Here is a 21,175-nt window from a genome sequence, read left to right as displayed (position 1 = left end):
TTTGATTATCTATTGGAAACTTCATGAAAATTCCCTTCTCTAAATCTTAAAATAGGATTGACTTTTTAAAAATGCTCTAGGTTTTCCCAAATACTAAAGATATACCAAAATTTGTATATATAAGCATATAGCTATACACAGTATAACATTGTATCAGTTTATTTGATAATAACCACTTCATCATGGAATCGTTATGGTAAGTTTGTTATCAATCTCTTTTATTTAGTTGTTGATTGTTAAATACACATCTCTTTGTCTATAATGCCTGATAGAGGGTTACTATACCGCTCATTTGTTTAAATAGTATACAACATGTTAATAAAATACTTAAATTGAACAAAACAAATAGTTTAAAAATATGTATTTACTGTACGTGTTAATACTTTATTTAAACAGGTAAAATTTGCCTACAATTAACCTTTTGTGTACATATTACCATTTGTTTTTCATAAAGAAGTCAATGTTTTACAATTATGATGCAAAGGTTTAAATACATGTATTATATTGTAGTGTTTTAGAAATGATTTTTCTTTTAATCCACTATTATTTGAAAACAATAAATGTTTCGAATGGGCGAAATAAAGTCTATCACTATGTAGAGTTTTTAAGCCACCACTTTCGACACGCAAACAAAAATGCAGCACTCGGAGGCGGTCCTCAACTGGCTCCTAAATAAAAATATGTACTAATATTTTGTGTAATCTCAATCCCCTTATTAAATCAGTTGAATTTGTAGAATAAACAGACACACAACAATTCAGACAAGTATTCGCAGTTTAAAAGAAATCAGAGTTAAATGTCAAAATATATAACAAAAGAAACTAAACAAATTGACAATGATCGATACATAGATAAGCACACATATATTAAGATAGATGTCTACCTTTTATGTTTAAAAAACGTATAGAATCTGAACAGCAATCTCCCAGACTGTTAAAAGATGTTTTTCAAACTAAAATAAAAATAAATTGATGAAATGATTGTTAATGTATACAGGAGAAATCCATTATCAACTTATAACTAAAAAACGGGTCACTAAATCACTTGATTAACATTTAAACCACACGAAGAAATCGGAATTGTCAGAGGTTAAATTATAAAAATAGACAAAGTGTTTATTAAGCAAAATCAAAATCGATATTTCAACGAATTAGCACACAACAGGTTACAAGAGGTTAGGGTTATTAAGTTAATTGTATCAAATGACTCACTTCACTGTTTATGAAGCAGCATTGTGCCTGTTTTGTTCTCCATTTGAGAACCCGACATTTCCAAATGTTTTGTTTGAGTATCTATTGGAAAAGCTATGAAAATTTCCTTCTCTGAATATTAAAATAGAAATGACTTTTAAGAAATGTTTTAGGATTTCCAAATTCTAAAAATATACCAAAATTTGTATATATATTCATATATCTATAAACACAGTATAAGTTCATTTGACAATTTTAATACTTCATCATGGAAGGACTTGAATGGTAAGTTTGTTAGAATTTCTAACTTTTAGTTGTTGATTGTTAAATAGTAAACAAATCTTTTTGTCTATATTGTCTACTAGAGGGTTACAATACCATGTACACCGCTCATTTGTTTAAATGTTTTAATGGTACGCAACATGTTAAAGAAATACTAAAATTGAACAAAACAGATAGTTTAAAAATAGGGACTTACATGTGTATTGTACGTTTGTTTAAACAGGCGAAATGTGACTACATAGAAACACGAAACTAAGGCAATATGTGTTTATCAGTAATTTGGATATTAGAATTCATGTAGGCTATTTTAATAGTTGCGATAATAGATCCATTTGATCGTTTTAGTATTTAAGCTGAATAATGCCCTAGTGACCTATTTATCTGCCTACAATTAACTTTTTGTGTACATGTAACCATCACTTTATAATAATGAGGTCAAGGTTTTACAATTGTGATGCAAATGTTAAAATAATAACCTGCATTATATTGTAGTGTTTTAGAAATGATTTTGCTTTGTATCCACGTATTATTTGTAAAACAATAAATGTTATGAAATGGTGAATTTTCTGTATAAAGTAAATAACTATGCAGACTTTTGAAGCCCAAACCTTCGATAGTATTAAAAACGCAAAACAATACAAACATGACAAATACAGATCTATATGTTTTTTTTTGGTTGACAATTTGTATTCGTTTTTTTATAAATGATTTTTTTTTAAATATTTGCCATTTTTTCACTATCCAATTTCCCCCTAGCTATTACCAATGCTGATGTGGACCGCTCATTGTTATTGGATTTCACACAACTTAATAGGATAAAATTATTATTAGTTCACCTTAAAAATGTCTATTTTTATACATGTATTTAGAGCGTGCATGAATGTGAACAGTAACCGAAATGACTCCAAAACTAGACATTAATGAAATTAAAGGTAAGAATTTTCCACATGCACAGCACATACATTATTTTAAAATAGCCTTTTGTGGAGAAAAAGGAGAAAATTAACAAATAGGATTCTATTGTTTTTACTCAATTAAACAAGTTATTATTCTATAGAAAGGCCATAATTAATACATTTCCCGCACGGCTACGCATAAAATAGAAATAGGTAAAATTTTTGTTTGTTTTAACAGAGAAGATATTTTTATCTAGTCTTATTCAAATGTTAAAATTATTATTAATTCCAAACTAAGTGATCAGTAAATATAGTCAATGTATGTCCGATCTACTTATTTTTGGACATCAACAGTCAATGTGATCATTTTACGGCCAATTACGTCGACCTCATGAATCATGTTAGACACGTTAATTACAAATTATTAAGTATTTAATAATACTCAATTCAAACACCACAGTATCACTAAGCGACATTCAACTACACAGAAACATAAACATAAGCCAATATGTGTTGATATGTAATTTGGAAGACATAATTCATTCAAGCTTCGTGCGATAACAATATATTATTTTTGGTATTTAGCTAAATATCTCCGAGTGACCCTAGATCTGCCTACAACTAACTTTTTGTTGACATGTAGCAATCACATTTTGATTATAATGCATAAGTTTAAATACGTGTATTATATTTCACAATTTAAAAAAATCTTCTAAAACGTATTACTTGTCTGGAGGCAAATGCGCAATACTGTAACAATAATAACTTTTAATATACACGTGGAAATTGCGATGTATGTTTGATATGTGTTAACAACCTAGGAAAAGTTATAAATGCTTTGATTTAAAGGTCGTGTTGATCATGTTGATTGGGTTATATTTTGAATTCTTTAAATTTGTTACAGTCATGGCCCTAAATTTCACTCTTTTATCATTTTTTCAGGATGCGACATATGTTTCAGATAGATGCATAAAATAGACTATAGATTAAAATAAACAGTTAATTTCGCGTTTCTTAGATTAATTTGTATTAGTTTACCAAGCCTATCAATTTTGCACTTAAACATACGTGTCTCATCCTATCGTTGAAAAGATATCTCAGTTGCTTAAGGGCTAAGGACATTTTTCCCTTTTTGTTGTTAAAAGCAGAATGTACAAAGTCTCTAATGATAAAAAATAACGGGCGTACATATCAATAAATCAGTAATAGCCATACTCGTAATTCTGAATACCATTTTATGCCCATAAAATGGCTGCGCCCATGAAAATCTAATGGTTTATTGTTACCTACATGTGTGCATTACACATACAATTTTACGTTAAAGTATACCCCCAAGTTATATCAATCTTTGATTAAAATTGATAAGCATCAACAGCAAAACATTAAAAAAAAAAGAATTGCCAAATATTAACCGCTGTGCTTATTCTTTTATATTGTTTTTATTTTGTACTATTGTTTGTCTGTTGACAGTTTTATTTTAATTCATGACGTTGTCGGTTTCTTTTCGACGTATGCGTTTTGGCAACTGGTTTATTCATTCAATTGTAAAGGACCTATACCCTTGAAATATGCCTGTGCAGTACCAGTGATAACATGTTCGATAGGTTTGGATTTTGAATTGTAAATAACCCTAATGTTATAATTATCAAATGAAAATGAATATCAGTCTGTTCATGTTCACAAATATCACATAAAACCAAACTTCAAAATTCTGTCATCATACATGATTGCATTATCAGTGATAAGGAATACATCTTACGCATTTATTGTTTGTCTCTTCCATGTACATGCATTTACAATTCATAGGATATATTTAAATACCTGATACACTGTGTCTAAACCACACCGGCAAAATTTGTTCGGACTCGATGGTATCTAACATCCGGCACAATGACGGAACATTAATAGACAGAAGAAAGCTAGGTTTCTCCTTATTTTCTTATTTTTTTTATGATATCCAAGAATATAAATACACATACAACTATTTTCTATTGTGATATGCAATATTTTCTACAACCGTTCTATATTAATGGAGAAATAAGTAAAAATGCATGTCAAAATGACGAATTGAGTGAACCTTGCCTCGAAATTGTTCAATTTCTCGTTCAACTGTTCACATTGTACGGAAAGAAAGGTACGGGGAGATAGATATTGACGCGGAGATTGCAAATTTAGTTATTATGAGCATCTCAATAATTGCAACTCTGTGTATGGAACGAAAGAAATGGGTCATGTCAAAATGGAACTGGCCGGTTTCGTCAATGTATACAACCCGGTTTCGTCATAGATTTTAAAATGCATAACCCGGTTTGGTCAAATAAAAAAAATCATAATTACATTATAATTCATTATTTAACTTCAGCGTTCAAAAGGAGTTTTGTGGGTCGTTCGAAAACAAGTTCGTTCACCGGACAGCGGCTTATTATTTACATGAGTCTCAGATTCAAATAAATAATAAGCAAATTCATACTCTTATAGAACACAAATTTTTTAATTTTACTTTGCATTCCGAACTTTTTAACAGCAAATTGAGATTAAAGCTCTCTAAATATGCGTTTTCTATATGAGTTATGGGAAAATATGTTGAACATGTTTAAACTTGAAATTAAAGTTTACGGTCTTAAAAATCGAAACACACAATTGATATGTGATTTTCTCGCACAAAAGAATGGACACCTTTATAAGAAATCTAATCATTCTATGTATGTAATCTTTTCCACCATCGTTAAAAATAAATCTTCTTAAGGATAAACGTTGATAATAAGACAAATGTATATGCATGCATAATCGACATAGAAAATGAATGTAGGATTCCAACTACCATGCATTAAAATAAAATGTATTTATCAATAACTATACTGCTATGTACAAATTAGTATAATAGTCTCAGGTCATCGATAAAATTCAATAATAATTATTTTGTTAACATTATTAAAAAAAAACCGAGTCTGTACTGTCGCCATTGTGTTATGATGATCGTACACTGACGTTGGTCAATATATTTTGACAATATATACGGACAGACGGATTCAGTTTATTTCAAAGTGGGCGTATTTTGAACAACTTTTACATACCGCCGAGCGTAGCGAGTCGAACAATATTTTGATTATTTTTTGCTTTACAAAATCGTTAAATACAGGAATCAATATAGTTTTGGCAACCGAAAGTGGGGTCGGGGCGTGCAACCTATACGTCATCTAGATTCGCCACTTATCTTATAAAGTGTATACCGAATTAAAATATTGTAAGAAATGAGAAAACAGGGACACCCGGGAAATCGGATTATGTGAGTTGGATTATGTTTATTATAATAAATGCCGAATATCAAGTTCTTTTTATCGATTTCTATACATTTTTCTCAAATATATATAAAAGTTATATAGAAAAATGATAAGGCAGACAAATTTACAAATAAATCGACTTGGCCGATATCCTAATAAAACTTATTGACCTTTAATTACGATTTTTTTTCATTTCTTTGCGTTTTTACACGCCCGTCCCAATTTTGACAGGACGTATTATTGTATACACCCGTCTGTCCGTCCGTCCTTCCATCCGTCCGTTCCTCCATCTATCAGTCATTCGGTCCGTCCGTCCGTCCGTCCGTCTAGATATCCGTCTATCTTTCTGTCCAGCGTAAACATGTCGCACCGTAACTTGAGAACAGCTTATCTAGTTTTCATGAAACTTTACAAAGTTATTTCTTGAAATGGTCAAACGATTTGTAAACCTTTTAGTGAAAATCAAATTAAATCTTTTTGAGTTACAGAACTTTGTAAGTAAAACAGGAGTGTGTTTTTTTTTAACATGTCGCGCCATATCTCAAATTGATTTATCATTAGTGCATCAAACTTTACACACTTCTTAGTAATATAAATTATAAATCTTAAACTTCTGCATACTTTAAGGTGATGTTTTAAATTTTGTTTTTTAAGCGTTAATTAGGTTTTCTTTGTAAAAACAAAGGGGGTCACATACTGCGATGTATTTCAAAACCTATATAAAAAAAATATCATAATGTTAATGTTAAAAAAATAATTAGATATCAGTGTTTGCTATTGAGTATTTATATTCCATTTTAAATTAGTTTGAAGATCAGTGAAATAACGGATACGACTTTCATTAGGAAAATGTGTAGTACTATAATTACCTATGTTAATAAATGTAAACACGCCAAGTTTACTTTATAATACATATATATTTAAATTCTTTCGAAAGACAATGTTCAGATCCGTGTTAACGTTGCTTTTCATAATTGTTGGTTTTAAAAAAATATAAAAAAACCGGGTGATATATATAGACGAAACCGGGTGTTGTGTAGTAAACAACAATGACGAAACCGGTGTATTTTTATTTGACATGACCCATTTCTTTCGTTCCATACACATAAATACAAGTATTGAGATGCTCATAATGACTAGTTTTGCAATCTCTGTGTCAGTATCTATCTTCCCGTACCTTTCTTTCCGTACAATGTGAACAATTTAAAGAGAAATTAAACAATTTCGAGGCAAGGTTAACTCAATTCGTCATTTTGACATGCATTTTGACTTATTTCTCCGTTAATATAGAACGGTTGTAGAAAATATTGCATTTCACAATAGAAAATAGTTGTATATGTATATATATTCTTCGATAGCATTAAAAAAAATAAGAAAATAAGGAGAAACCTATCTTTCTTCTGTCTATTGATGTTCCGTCATTGTGCCGGATGTTAGATACCATCGAGTCCGATCAAATTATGCCGGTGTGGTTTAGACACAGTGTGATAGTAATAACACGATCATTGTAATCATTTTTTGAAATATAAGTTCCACAAGGGTCAATAACTGGTATCATAAAGAATTTCTATAATGCATCACAGTTATAGTTGAAAGAAATCGCTTTGAATAACCTATATTCTTACTTCTTGAAAAAACATTTGTTGACCTTGATTCTATAAGTCTGAATTCTAAATTCATGAACTGACGAAAAATAAAGAAAAACCTCATTCAAATCATTATCTGTTTTTTAAACCTCAAGAAAGACTTCCCAAACATTCTTTATGCTACAATAGCAGAATAGTAAAACTCCTGGTTCGATCCCGTTCCCGGTAGAAAATGTTAGGCATTAATTTTCAGCTCTCCCTTGACAACATTTGTGAGTATGGTCTTGTGGAAAAGATGATGTCCGTCGGAAGGTGACGATAAATAGCTGACCCGTGTAAAGAGAGAGCCATATCTCTTGCACGTTAAAAACACCCTTGCATATTTCGAAAAAAGAGCAGGCTAATGCAACCCCAAGTCAGCACTCGCACCCGCAAAGTGGAAAGGGATTAATATATGTTGTAATAGATCCTTTCCCAATCAACTATAAATAAATATATTTTAACTAAAACTCACGAATGACCTTGAAAACAAACCATCTGGATTTACAGCTGGATTAAACATACTCATTCAATTTCGAATAGTCATGGTATATGCCTTACAGCTAATAAGGATTTTGTATCTTATTTCTTCACTGTCTAAGTTCTTAGTGGAAACATAAGATAACATTTATTTGATTAGCATTCCTCGACATGAATGTAAAGGTATGACTATAATAAGTTATGTTTTGGTTTTGGTATCTATACGTTGAACATAATACTAAAATAAACCTTAATACTATATCGTATATATTTAAAGTATACAACCTGGTCCATCACATGCAGTTGCTCCGGTAGATGCTGCTAGTCATAAAGACAAACCAACAATAAAGTAGGAGTATAATAATAGGAAGTTTCAAATGCTTGATGTCAAAATTTATTATAGCATGCAAAAATTATTTATGAAAAGATCATTCGAATAAACAAATCGACTTTAACATCAACATGTGAACATGACGGATATATTGAAACTGAAGCTAATGTAACCCATTGCACTTCAGCGTTACAACCAATGCGGTTCAGCGTAGCTGTTGACACGTTAATGTCATATACATGTCAATGAAAAGGCTACCAAATTCAAAAACCCACAGTTTGAAACAAAGTGAAGTTTCGAACCCAAGGTTTGCAATCAAAATGTACCTTGATGATTGTATTGTTAGTTGTCCCCATTTATTCAATCTAAATGTACTTTCAGGATGAAAAGAATGAAAGAATATAAACATTTATGATGAAGTTAAACATATTATTTCACTTAATTTTCAGTATGATGGAAACAGATTGTGCAGATGATGGTGTCAACGTTTCATCGGGTGTAAAAAGACGTTCTACAGAGTATAACATTTACATCTTTATGTCATATGGTCAATCGTTAAGTTTAAATCAATTATAATGGTTGAACGTTTTAACTATTTACACCTCAGTCTAGTCAACGATACATGACCTAGAAAATGTTACGTGTTTACTTACTAAATATGACACGAAGCTTACATATCAATTTATTCATTTGACTGTAACTAAATTTATATGACATGATTTTCAACTTTTCTGACAATCAACTAGTATTCTAATATGAAGACCTATTATCGTCAACCAATAATATTATATCTACCTTAAGCGCAAACGCAGTTATACATAAAAAACAATGTAAATGGTTGTACAAGTGCAACAATATTGCAGAATGCGACAACGTCAAATTGATATAGGATTTGCAGAGCACTTAATTAACATATAGGGAATCCGTAGATTAAAGGCTAATGTGTATTTCTTTTTTAAGTTTGAGACAGACAGAACTATATTTTTGTCTTTCTTTGCATTCCAATTTTTCTTGTGTTCTATTACACCGAACAAATGTCATAGCAAGATGGTTGCATTGAACAAAACAAGTACAGTATTTTTTTCAAGTACTTATATTTTATACCTTTTTATTTTCATAGTGGACGGGTGTCATCAAGTTTAGAGAATGTTGTTTCTAAACATGCTAAAGGTAATTATATTTTTTGAATATACAGTCACTAAATTCTATCTATACATTGAATTATTTTGTCTTGAGATTATCAAAATTCAAATGTTTTTCAAGGAAAGCACTAGTGTGAAGCTAGCCGTTGATAACAGCCGGGGTTAATATTCATGATTCCAGCCTTCAATAGTAATCATGAGCCGTCATATATTCAAGAGATGACAATCGTTCGATGAAGTGTTGTAAGAAACTATCAACGACTATTCGAATAACGTTTTTGTTTATATTTCATATTGTGTTAAACAGGCAATTCTGTGGGTGTCATCTTTGAGGTTCGCGTTTACTTTATAAATTTAAAAAAATAAATTAAGGGTCTTTGTTGTGTTGAAGATAATCAAAAGAGAATGACAATAAATAGATTGTTACTGTAAATATCCAATATGGCCATGCTGTCTATAGCAGAATAGTATCGTCAATCAGTAGGTGCCTCCTGCAAGGTCTGCGTTAAAATGAAAGTGAATGAAAAGTTTAATTAGTTTAATATAAACACACAAAAAAAAAAGAAAAAAAGAGGATTCATTAAAATTTTATCATTATCAAATTAATGTTACCCGAAACAACTATAACAATTAATAAATGGATGATTAAATATAGAAATTGAGAGACTACTAAGGAAATAAATTGAACAAAAGCGATCACAAAATGAAAAATATACTTAAACAATCCATATAATTACGGTTCTTATCAATAATAATTATCTAAGACTTAAATATTTGGCACTAATAATAAAACATAACAAATATACTGTACACGTACACTAAAAGGAGTTTATAAAGGGAATTAAGTGTCATATGGGCATTCTGTAATTTGTTCGTTGTCAAATATAGTCCCATCCTAAAATTAATACATACCATACACACCATACATACGATCGCATCTTCCGTTTAAACAGATCAGAAAAATAGAAAGATTGACAGAATAAAACAGAAACAATTAAAAACTGTCAATGACTATTTGAAAGACATATAGTTCTTCAAATTTATGGAAAGCAATCAGAGTCATTCAACTCAACATTATCAGGTCATTCTATTGTCTCTAAAATGTCCCACATCCCTTATGCCCTAGACTCGTACGAGTTAGTCAGCAAAGGATAAGGATGTATACTGATATATCACAAATTCAAATTGAGCTATTGCCGGCTGGCCAAACTTAGAGATAATTCACGTGGGCCATGATATCAGAGGTAGACTTTCTCATTAGCTGTCAAATGGCCAATATTAATTATGCCCATGACACATACACGTTTGTCAATAGAGGGTTACAAAGGGGATGTGAAATCCCGGTTTACAACGCAGTGAAAAATAAATTATTGCCTGCTGGCAAAACTAAGAGTTTCTCCACATGAACATGTATACCAGACTAGAGGTAGGTATTGCCTCTGAAATAGTCTATATCACTTAGGCCCTAGACCCGTACTAGGCAGTCATTAAAGGGTCATGGGGAAAATCTGGTTTATCACAAATATGAAATATATTTTGCTAAAAATAACATAAACATATTTGAAATTTACAACAAGAAAAGATTTTATTGTCACAATCATTTAAATACCCACACGACTTCATCGAACGCAGTGTAATTTCATTATTATAATTGACTGCTAGTATCATGAATATTATTCATTTAAACACAGAAATTAAATGAGAGGTGGTAAAAGTATACAATATAGGCTAGAGAATTAGAAAGTTTCACAAAGTTCCGTAGAAGCACCCTCGGTAACGAAATTGAAACGGACGAATAAACGATCAAATGAACACCCTTATCACTATATATTAGCCGCTTCATAACGAGAGGAGTTCAATAACAAAAAATAATATTAAAAGGCCTTTCCTTGCAGAAATGATATGCATATGATTATGCATACATTAGGTCAACAAGGATCAATGAATGATATATGCAATTTTATTTCCTATCGGTTGAGAATAAGATTCTCTTATTGGATAAAAAGGGGTCACATGGCATTCATTATTCTTCAGTGATAAATTCGATCGGTCATCAACAGAAAAAACGGACCAGAAAACCGGTCGTTAACGAACTTTTACATGATATTGACCGGTAGGGCGTGTTTTCCGTCTGATAATGACCGTTTGGGCGTGATTTCCGTCTGATAATGACCGCTGGGTCGTGGATTTGGCACAACTTTTTGGAATTTTTGATCCTCAATGCTCTTCAAATTCGTACTTGTTTGGCTTTATAAATATTTTGATATGAGCGTCACTGATGAGTCTTATGTAGACGAAACGCGCGTCTGGCGTACTAAATTATAATCCTGGTACCTTTGATAACTATTTCTCTGTTTAGAGAGATGTACCTTTTATAAAACATATTTCTGTTTTTAATATTAAATTTAAGTTGTTGAATTGATTATTAGATGTTTTCGTTAATTATGAAATTAAAAATAACTTGATTAAGTATTTATATACTGAAAAATTGCTCTAAAATGAATGGCAGTATTACTACGACTGGTCTTCACTCTTTGCCATAGAAATCGTACAATTTCTCGAGTTCGCTGTAGGCATTTTAAATTTATAAAAATTTTCCAAAACATGGTTTTTCAATGAAATAAACATAATAGTTCTCGAAAAACTGGTCATTATTGGGATACATAGACTGCCTCTAGGACAGTGGTATTGACTGCGAAAGCGATAATGACCTCGCCTTCAGCTCAGTCATTGTCACTATCTTAGTCAAAACACCTGTCCTATGGGCAGTCGATATATCACGATAATGACCAGTTTTTCAAGAACTATTACATATTAAGTAAACATGGATGTTGTGGGTTATATTTATAATTCAAACAAAATCACAAAAACTAAAGCTAACAGCGCGTTTATTATTGTCGATCATCGAAATTCTATGTGTCGATTTTTTAATCCTTAATTTGCATTTTTTTTTATGCACAAGTAATAAACTGACTAATCTTAAAAGATAAAGACAATTATGATAAGACAAACAAAGCTGTAAACTTACTTTTCTAAATAAAAGGAGTAGGTTCAGTATGACCTCTTTTTGGTCCCAAAATATAGCAGTTTTTCAAAATTGTTTAAATAAAAACTTTTAGTTATTTTTGGAAGGTATAATGCCTCTTCTACATAAATATGAGCTGTTTTGGGCATTACAATGCACATATATCGGGTACTTGCATCATTAAGTCATGCCAAATTACTGCAATCTTCACAATTTCAGCATTTTAGTAAAATTTTAGACGGTTTTCGTCTTAAATGAAAGTGGCCGCCTTCGTGTTCATTCTTGATATTGAAATGTAAGTTGTGTTTATAATACATAACATATATGAAGGTCAAGAATGAACACGGATGCGACCACATTTATTTTTGCCAAAAACCGTTTGAAAAGTGAAAGATTTTGGCAGATTTGATAGATCTTTCATATTTAAGCTAGAATCGGGGCGTTTTAAATGAGTGAATCAGATAAAATCTTTCAAAAAATAATTGAATCAATTGAAATAGACATTTAAGTGTTTAAAACGTGTCCAAAATCTTTCGTCAGATGAACTTGAAATTTGAGGCCAAAACCAGCCCTTACCGGACCTACTCCTTTAGTCGAAACAATTAATGGATAGCCTTATAAACACCGATTTCGGATATATCAGTCATTAATGTAAAAGTTGGCGAATATTAATGAACGATTTGTATGATCCTTACTTTAGTTAAATGACGCGGATTCAATAAAAGGATATATTTTCGGCTCTCAAGTTGGCACTAGCTGAAGGTAATATTGAAATACAATACAGTTATCTCAATGCTCATGCAACTGAAAGAAAATGCATTGACCAATTATCCATATTATGTGTGTGCCTATGTGTAGAGTTTCAGAACAAATGTAATGAGACTGATACAATTAAATTTGTAGTGTATTGAAAAAAAAACAGTTTTGCATTTCAATATATAATCGTCTTCAATACTTTTGTAATGCAATTGTATTACATAGCTTGTAATGACCAACAAATATAATTGTTCTTTTATTCAAGGACCAAGTAAAAGAACAAGATTAGGTGAAGTGATCGACTCAGCAGAATTGCGAATAGTAATAATTGGTAAAACTGGTACAGGGAAAAGCGCTACCGCGAATACAATATTAGGCAAATGTATATTTGAATCTGGAACAAGCGGATGTTCCTTGACATCAAAATGCCAGACTGGATTTACCACCAGAACCGACCGCAAAATCGTTGTTGTGGATACTCCAGGATTATTTGATACAGAAATGACGAATGCGGAAGTGACACAGGAAATTGTCAAATGCATTAACATGACTGCACCAGGACCACATGCTATCCTGCTAACTGTCAATGTTGGTCGATTTACAGAGGAAGAACAAAAAACTGTTAAACATTTTGTTGATCATTTTGGAGATGGTATTTACAATTACTTGTTGATTGTTTTCACAAGAGCAGATGAACTTACAACTGACATGGAAGATTTTATCAAAGGTTGTCCTCAGTCCCTTAAAGATATTCTCAAACGATGTCATAACAGGTATATTTCTTTTAACAATAAACTTTCGGGTAAGCCTCTAGAGCGGCAGGTTACTGATTTGATAGACAAAGTGGATGAAGTTGTTCGAAAAAATGACGATTTATGCTACACAAATGAAATGTATGAAGAAGCCAAAAAAACACTTCAGAGATATTTGGATGACGTAAGGAGAAAAATGGAAGAAGAGAAACAAAGAACACTAAAAAATCTTAAAAACGAACTGCAAATTGAATTTGATAAAAAGTTGACAATGGCAAATGACACAATGAATGAGGAAAACAGAAAGCTACTAGATAGAATAAACAAAATAGAAATTGAAAAGGAAAACGCGAAAACTAGTGAATTAGACACAAGAAATGAGATAACTGCATTAAAAAATCAACTTAAAAAGATGAGACGGCAAAAACAATCACGAAATAAAAAACAACAAGAAGAACAGCTTGAAAAAAGACTACACGATTTGGAAATAAAACAAGCAGAACTAATACTAACGGCAGCCAAGAACGCGTACGAGGATGAAATAGCACAACTAAAACAACAAATGGAGGACACCAAGCGAAGAGAAGAACAGCAGACAGATGATTTGAAGAAGGAAAATGAACGGAAAATTCAGGAAACGGAAAAAAAATATCAGGCAGAGGAAAAAAAAAATCAGGAAATGAACAAAAATAATCAGGCAATGAAAAAACAAATTCAGGAAATGGACAAAAAAAATCAGGATGCATCTTTTGCTCGTAATGGAGCGCGTACAGATATACCTCTACCTAAAAAACTTAACGGTAGATGCTCTTTAATGTGAGATGGGCAAACGATTTATTCATTTTGTGTCTGTTTTGTTGGCTTTTTTCTAAAGCTTTATTCTCTAGTTATCATTGTTTATCGAGCCCTTCACTGTGTTCTGGTTTGAAGGCAAGGAGTGATGACATTGATTAAAACAAAAATGACTCAATTCGAACACATTTTATTGTTTGCAAGACCTATCGACAAGTTGGTATATTTTGCTGTTGATTACACTTTTTCCTTTTCCATTATTGTTTTTTTTTTTTATCGTTTATTCTCACAAATATTCATGATGGCGTATTTGTTATAGCACGCGTGTAGAACCGCTACACAAACTTTCCTTTGATAGTATTAAAAATGATAAAATATTTCTTTTAACCACGCAAGTTTTTTCTTTCCAAGACGTTATATCTTACCTGATCAATGTTTGGCATACTTTTTAAAAGCTATATTTTATGTGATCTTAACCTTCGTGTATCCAACTTTTAATTTCAGTACCGTGGATAAGTCTTTTGGCATACGTGGGGGCGGATGGCTGACAAATAGTGCCCGTAAATTAACATGTAAACGCTTTTATGATATTTTTTCCAATAAAGATAATGTTATTTTCTGTGACTAAAAGAAAATCAAGTTCAATTTTAACGCCAACGATTTTAACTGTTCTCGTTATTGCGTTGTAGACCTTTCAGTAACCTTAAGTTATATTTATTGCATGTATTTGAATTATTTCAGTTTGAACAGAAACGGTTATAAGTAATTTTATTATATGAAGTTGAGTTATTGCCTTTTGAACACAAAGTTTTCATCAACATTTAATTTTAATTTTTTTATGATATGCTAATTCTAACAAATTAAATGCAAGTATACTTATAATTTTAGATTTTAGACAATAATAAATAAATGTCTAATGTAAAAAAATGGAATTTGCAGTTTCTTGACCACTTTCATTGTGTGTCTAGAATCTAACCTGTGTCATATATTCAGTCACATTCAGAGCTTATTTAAGCTGTCCATCTTTTCTTAACTGTTCAGGGTTTGACCTGTGCAGGTAAATCCAGTTTGCTGTCACGCCGACATTGGCTTCTATTGTTATAGTTGTTAAAAGATTATACATTAATATGGTCTTTCCACTTTTCTGTGGAAAGACCTATTGTTTTTCTTCTGATTATTAGGTCTTTCCACTTTTCTGTGGAAAGACCCATTGTTTTTCTTCTGATTATTTTTTTTTCTTCCGCCTAATTTTGTTCTTGCGATAAACATTTGTTTCGCAATATGTCGCTTAGATATTTGGTATATGATATCGAACAGTTTATGCGCTTTTGAAATTTACCCTGCGTAAACGAATACTATTCCTTTGTAGGAGTTATCTCCCCAAACACTGTTTTCCTTGTGAGCGCAACTCCTTCGCAACTGTAAAATATAATGACAAATTTATTTTACAAAATTGCTCGTTATATCCTTTGCATGATTTGTCCTACTTTGACCGAAGTGATATGAACGCTCCATATGAGAGTTATTTCCCCTTATGCATTTGATATAAGTGATATGCATTTCTATCTTGTAAACCATAAGTGCTAGAGACCAAGGGTCTTTTGATTTGAGGTCCTTGGTCCAAAAAAATGAAAATTAGGTCAAGGTGAAAGGTCAAGGTCATATTCTAATTTTTTAATTTGGCTTATTTCCACTAATTTCCAGAAACCGTATAAGATATCGACAAATTATTTTTTTCTAAATTGTTAGTTGCGACATGTCATAACACGTAAATTTTGATTGCAAGGGTACGTTGAACGTTAAAGGGAGTTTTCTCCCCTCTTGTATTTAAAAATACGTGTATGGTGATATTTATTCATAAAAAAAAGTATATAGAACCAGATCTTTTTGGAATCAGTGTCAATTAAATATTCAAATATTATCGGAAGTAACATTTTTCAAACCGGAAGTAACAAATTATCTCCCTTATTTTTTTTGTGTATAGAAACCATATATATCTGGAATCAGCGTACAATAACCTATCAGTTGACGATTGAAATGACATTTTAGACTTAATTTTACAACTTTCATATTAAAATACATTATTTTTAGTGGAAAGACCTTCAATTGTTCTCTGAACAATTGGTGTTTAATTTATTTATTTTTTCTTCCGCCTAATTTTGTTCTAGCGATAAATATTTGTTTTGCAATATGTAGCTTAGATATTTGGTATATGATATCAACAGTTTATGCGCTTTTGAAATTTACCCTGCGTAAACGAATACTTTTCTTTGCAGGAGTTATCTCCTCAAACACTGTTTTCCTTGTGTCCACTACTCTTTCGCAACCGTAAAAGATTACAACAAATTTATTTATAAAATTGCTCGTTATATCCTTCGCACGATTTGTCCTATTTTGACCGAAGCGATATGAACGCTCCATATGAGAGTTATTTCCCCTTATGCATTTGATATAAGTGATATGCATTTCTATCTTGTAAACCATAAGTGATAGAGACTTAGGATCTTTTGATTTGAGGTCCTTGGTGCAAAAAAATGAAAATTAGGTCAAGGTCAAAGGTCAAGGTCATATTCTAATTTTTGAATTTGGCTAATTACCACTAATTTCCAGAAACTGTATAAGATATCGACAAATTATTTTTTTCTGAATTGTTAGTTGCGACATGTCGTAACACGTAAATTTTGATTGCAAAGGTACGTTGGACGTAAAAGGGAGTTTTTTCCCTTCTTGTATTTAAAAAATATATGTATGGTGATATAACTCATTAACCAAATATAATTAAGACCTATGGTCTTTTGATTTGAGGTCCTTGGTTTATGACCTTGAAGTTGATCTCAAGTCATAGCTTAATTTGACGTTCTAGAATTTGACCTTTGCTTTTACCTCATATGTATACATGATAAATCCATGAGACTTTTGGCAAAAGGTATCAAACCATTTAACCTTGAAAAAAACAACCAGAAGTTCCCTTGTGTAAACCGGAAGTAGCTATTTTTTGTACTTTATTAATATAAAAGTATATAGAACCAGATATTTTGGGAATCAGTGTCAATTAAATATTCAAATATTATCGAAAGTATCATTTTTTAAAACGGAAGTAACAAATTATCTCCCTTATTTAAAAAAAATATTGTATAGAAACCATATGCTCTTGGAATCAGCGTACAATAAGCTATCATTTGACGATTGAAATGACACTTTAAACTTAATTTTACAACTTTCAGATTAAAATACATTGTTTTTGGTGGAAAGACCTTCAATTGTTCTCTGAACAATTGGTTTTTAATTATGTATACATTTTCATTTGTGATGATATTAGATATTCATATAGTCTTATTATTTTAAGATTATTTTATTTAGCCTCTAATGTGATAAGGGTGTTGCAAGTCGAACGTTGACCTATAGTTAGGTATATGAACGTCATTTGGCTCTAATGAAGAATGGACTCATTTGTAACGACTCAAATCATATTTTTAAATTAACTTTAAAAGGAAGAGACCTTTCCTTTGGAAGACAGTGTTAATTCAAAATTTTGTGATAAATAATAAGACTAAATATCTGCAGCGATATTTGTTTTAAATATTATCTTGCGTTTAAAACAATGGTATGACGTTTTTGTCGTCGTTATTGTATATGTCGTTCGAGGACTTTTGTCTTCAGACAATAACTTGGTCAGTTGTCAATACTTCGGTGTTGATATGAATATCAATTTGTTTGGCTTTCTAACTATTTAATCTGAGCGTCACTGACGGGTCTTTTGTAGACGAAAAAATCATCTGGTGTATCAAACTATAAGCCTGATACATTGATTACGTTACACCTCTAGGCCGATGCCAATGCTGGTGCACGTTTCGTCCCCGGGGGTGTCACCAGATCAGAAGTTATTTCTGGGTTGATATGCATAAAAATTATATTGTCATTTTTATAAATTTACTATTTTTTTTATTAACCTAGGCAGAGATTAACTATTTGGCACAATTGTTTGAAAATTTAGGTCATCAATGCTCTTCAACTTTGAACTTGTTTGGCTTTCTTACTATTTTGATCTGAGCGTTACTGATGAGTCTTATATAGACGAAACTCGCGTCTGGCATTTTAAATTATATGCCTGGTAGGGGTTTTAGATATAAGAAGATGTGATATAAGTGTCAATGAGACAACTCTCATTTGAAGTAACAATGTGTAAATGTAAACCTTTATAGGTCAAAATACGGCCTTTAACACGGAGCAAGCAAAAAATGGCATCAAAATTACTACTGTAGAACCATTCAAAAGGATAAGTCAATGATATAATCTCTATGAAAAACGGGAAACAATAATGAGCCCACCAACAACTACTGAACATCAGATGCCTGGCTTCGGACAGGTGCTAACAAATGCAGCTTGTTTAAACGTATACAAACATAGGTATCAACCTTCACCATTATCTAAAACAATAGTGTAACAGCACAACATAGAGAGACACAATATTTCACGTGAATTAACTTAACTCATCTTACAGTGAACTCATAAATTTGACCTATGACTATCCGTGCTATTGTACCACAAGGAATGTTTGTGGGAGGTTTGGCTTAACCGTTTTAAGGGCATAAAATTATTTTTCTTCTAAAATTCTGTATAAGTTGCTTAAAATCTTGAGCATTTTTTTCATATGTTAAATTAACCGTGTTTTTAGATTTTTGTCCACATAAAGGGTCAAATGGTCCCAAATTAAACTTGAATTTATAAAAAAAATAGAATTTGTGTTTTTTTATATTCATTATCTAAAATTGTGTTTAGATTTTAATTTTGGAACGGTTTTGAAAGGGTCCACATTAAGGTAGAAAGGGTCTAAAATAAAAAAATAAAAATTATTTCAACACAAATGAAATTATTGGAATTCTTTATTTTGCTGAATCTAGCTATGCATTTATTATAGTTTAGATTTTGGGCCCATTTCATATTGATCCCAAAGTATAAAGAGTCCAAAATAAGACTTGGTTTGATTAAAAAAAAAAGGTATATTCTTTGGGGTCTTTTTTGTTTTTCTGAATCAAAACAAGTATTGAGATTTGTATTTTTGACCCAGTTTCAAGTTGGTCAAAATCGAAGTCCAAACTTTGCTTGATTTTAACAAAAAATTACATATCGTGGGTTCTCTGATATGCTGAATCTTAGTTACTAGTAGTTATATTTAGATATTGGGACTCGTTATAAATTGATCAACATTTAGATAAAAAGAGTAAAAAATTAAAAGAAAAACGAAAGTTACCAAAGGGACATTAAAGCTCATCAGTCGAAAATAATCTGACAATGCAATGGCTAAACCGAAAAATATCAACAGACAAACAGAAACACAAATATACACAAAACACAACATAGAAAACTAAAGCAATCTAAACTCCAAAAACTGTGAGTGATATCAGTTGTTCCGGAAAGGTAGCAGATCCTGCTCCACATGTGTGACCCGTTGTGTTGCTGATGTCAGTATCTTACCGATAATAAGTCTAACTCGGTCGGTCGCATTCTTGGTCGTGATTGTATTAACGATATTTTGGAAATGAATCTGTTATCATTTATTCTGTGTAAAGGATAGTCCACAACGGTCAACCAACTTGTGATGGGGTCCGAAATTTTTTCGAAGTGACAATTTAACTTCAGCACTTAGGACTCTTGTTTTAGTAGCGTAATCAAACTTTGTTTGATTTCATCTTAAATTGAATTCTTTGTGTTTGTTGTTGAAACGTCCCATATATCTAGATTTTGGATATTGCACCTTAATAGGTTAAGACCAAATTCATTTTGTGTCAGAAACCTATTCCATTTACAATTTTCCGTGTCAAACATTTGATCACAATCCTTTTTTCAGTGCTGTATCAAGTGTCCATACCTACTGTTCTTGGATCTAAATCTAAAGTCGTATCATGCTGCGCTCTGCAGTTCATTTTATTTAGATATTTACTGTTACGAAGTAGATTTATATCGCAACAAGATGAAAAATTGATAAACACATTAACAAAGGTCCGTTTTATTCATGCTTTAACTTACCAGATCTATTTTGGTGGTAGTTGCAATAACCAAACACTGGTTCCTGTCTGGATTTTTGGTCACTTTTCATTCATCATGTATTTGATGGATTTGAAGGAATTTTCTGATATATTTCAATTGCATTTTACATAATTAGCCATACTCTTTCAACAAAGATAAGAGTGTGCGTCACTATTTTTTGGGTACTTGGAACAATTGTTGCATTTTTGAACACAAAATTATTGCTCAACCTCATGTCCCTCTTTATGTGCTAAAGAATGTATCTTGTAATCTGGAGTAAATGGCATGTGGGCTACTGTAGAATTTTAGTTTCTTTTTATAAAAAAGCTTTTCTTCATGTACTGTACTCAAATACATTTTTGGTGAACTACACGTTTAAATAAAGGCTACAGTAGAATACCGCTGTTTTAAACTCATAAATCGTTAGAAAAACAAAAACAAATCCGGGTTACAAACTAAAAATGAGGGAAACGCATTGAATATAAGAGGAGAACAAAGACACAACATTAAAATGTAACACACACAGAAACAAACTAAGCATTAGACAAAATCTGATGAGAATAACAAATATGTGACGGTTTAGGCATCTTCGCTAG

The 21,175-nt window shown here is 31.4% G+C and overlaps 1 protein-coding gene across 4 annotated transcripts; it reads left to right on the top strand.

Moving 5' to 3' along the window:
* The first annotated feature begins 13 nt into the window (after positions 1-13).
* On the top strand, positions 14-19,228 carry LOC134682991 (GTPase IMAP family member 4-like). Of its 4 annotated transcripts, none has more exons than XM_063541970.1 (5): positions 132-196; positions 2,342-2,404; positions 8,535-8,603; positions 9,206-9,255; positions 13,274-19,228. In XM_063541970.1, exons 3-5 carry the CDS (start codon positions 8,536-8,538, stop codon positions 14,578-14,580), a joined length of 1,425 nt encoding a protein of 474 aa, XP_063398040.1. In that variant the 5' UTR covers positions 132-196; positions 2,342-2,404; position 8,535; the 3' UTR covers positions 14,581-19,228. The 4 variants fall into 4 exon arrangements, with proteins under 4 accessions (XP_063398039.1, XP_063398040.1, XP_063398038.1 ...); XM_063541971.1 differs by lacking the exon at positions 132-196 and adding an exon at positions 1,410-1,475; XM_063541969.1 differs by lacking the exon at positions 2,342-2,404 and having other exon boundaries at positions 14-196.
* Positions 19,229-21,175: the final 1,947 nt, after the last annotated feature.

Source organism: Mytilus trossulus, chromosome 9 (assembly GCF_036588685.1).
Source record: "Mytilus trossulus isolate FHL-02 chromosome 9, PNRI_Mtr1.1.1.hap1, whole genome shotgun sequence".
Lineage (NCBI taxonomy): Eukaryota > Metazoa > Mollusca > Bivalvia > Mytilida > Mytilidae > Mytilus > Mytilus trossulus.
Note: the sequence above shows the minus strand (reverse complement) of the source record. Positions and strands in the feature narration are given on the sequence as shown.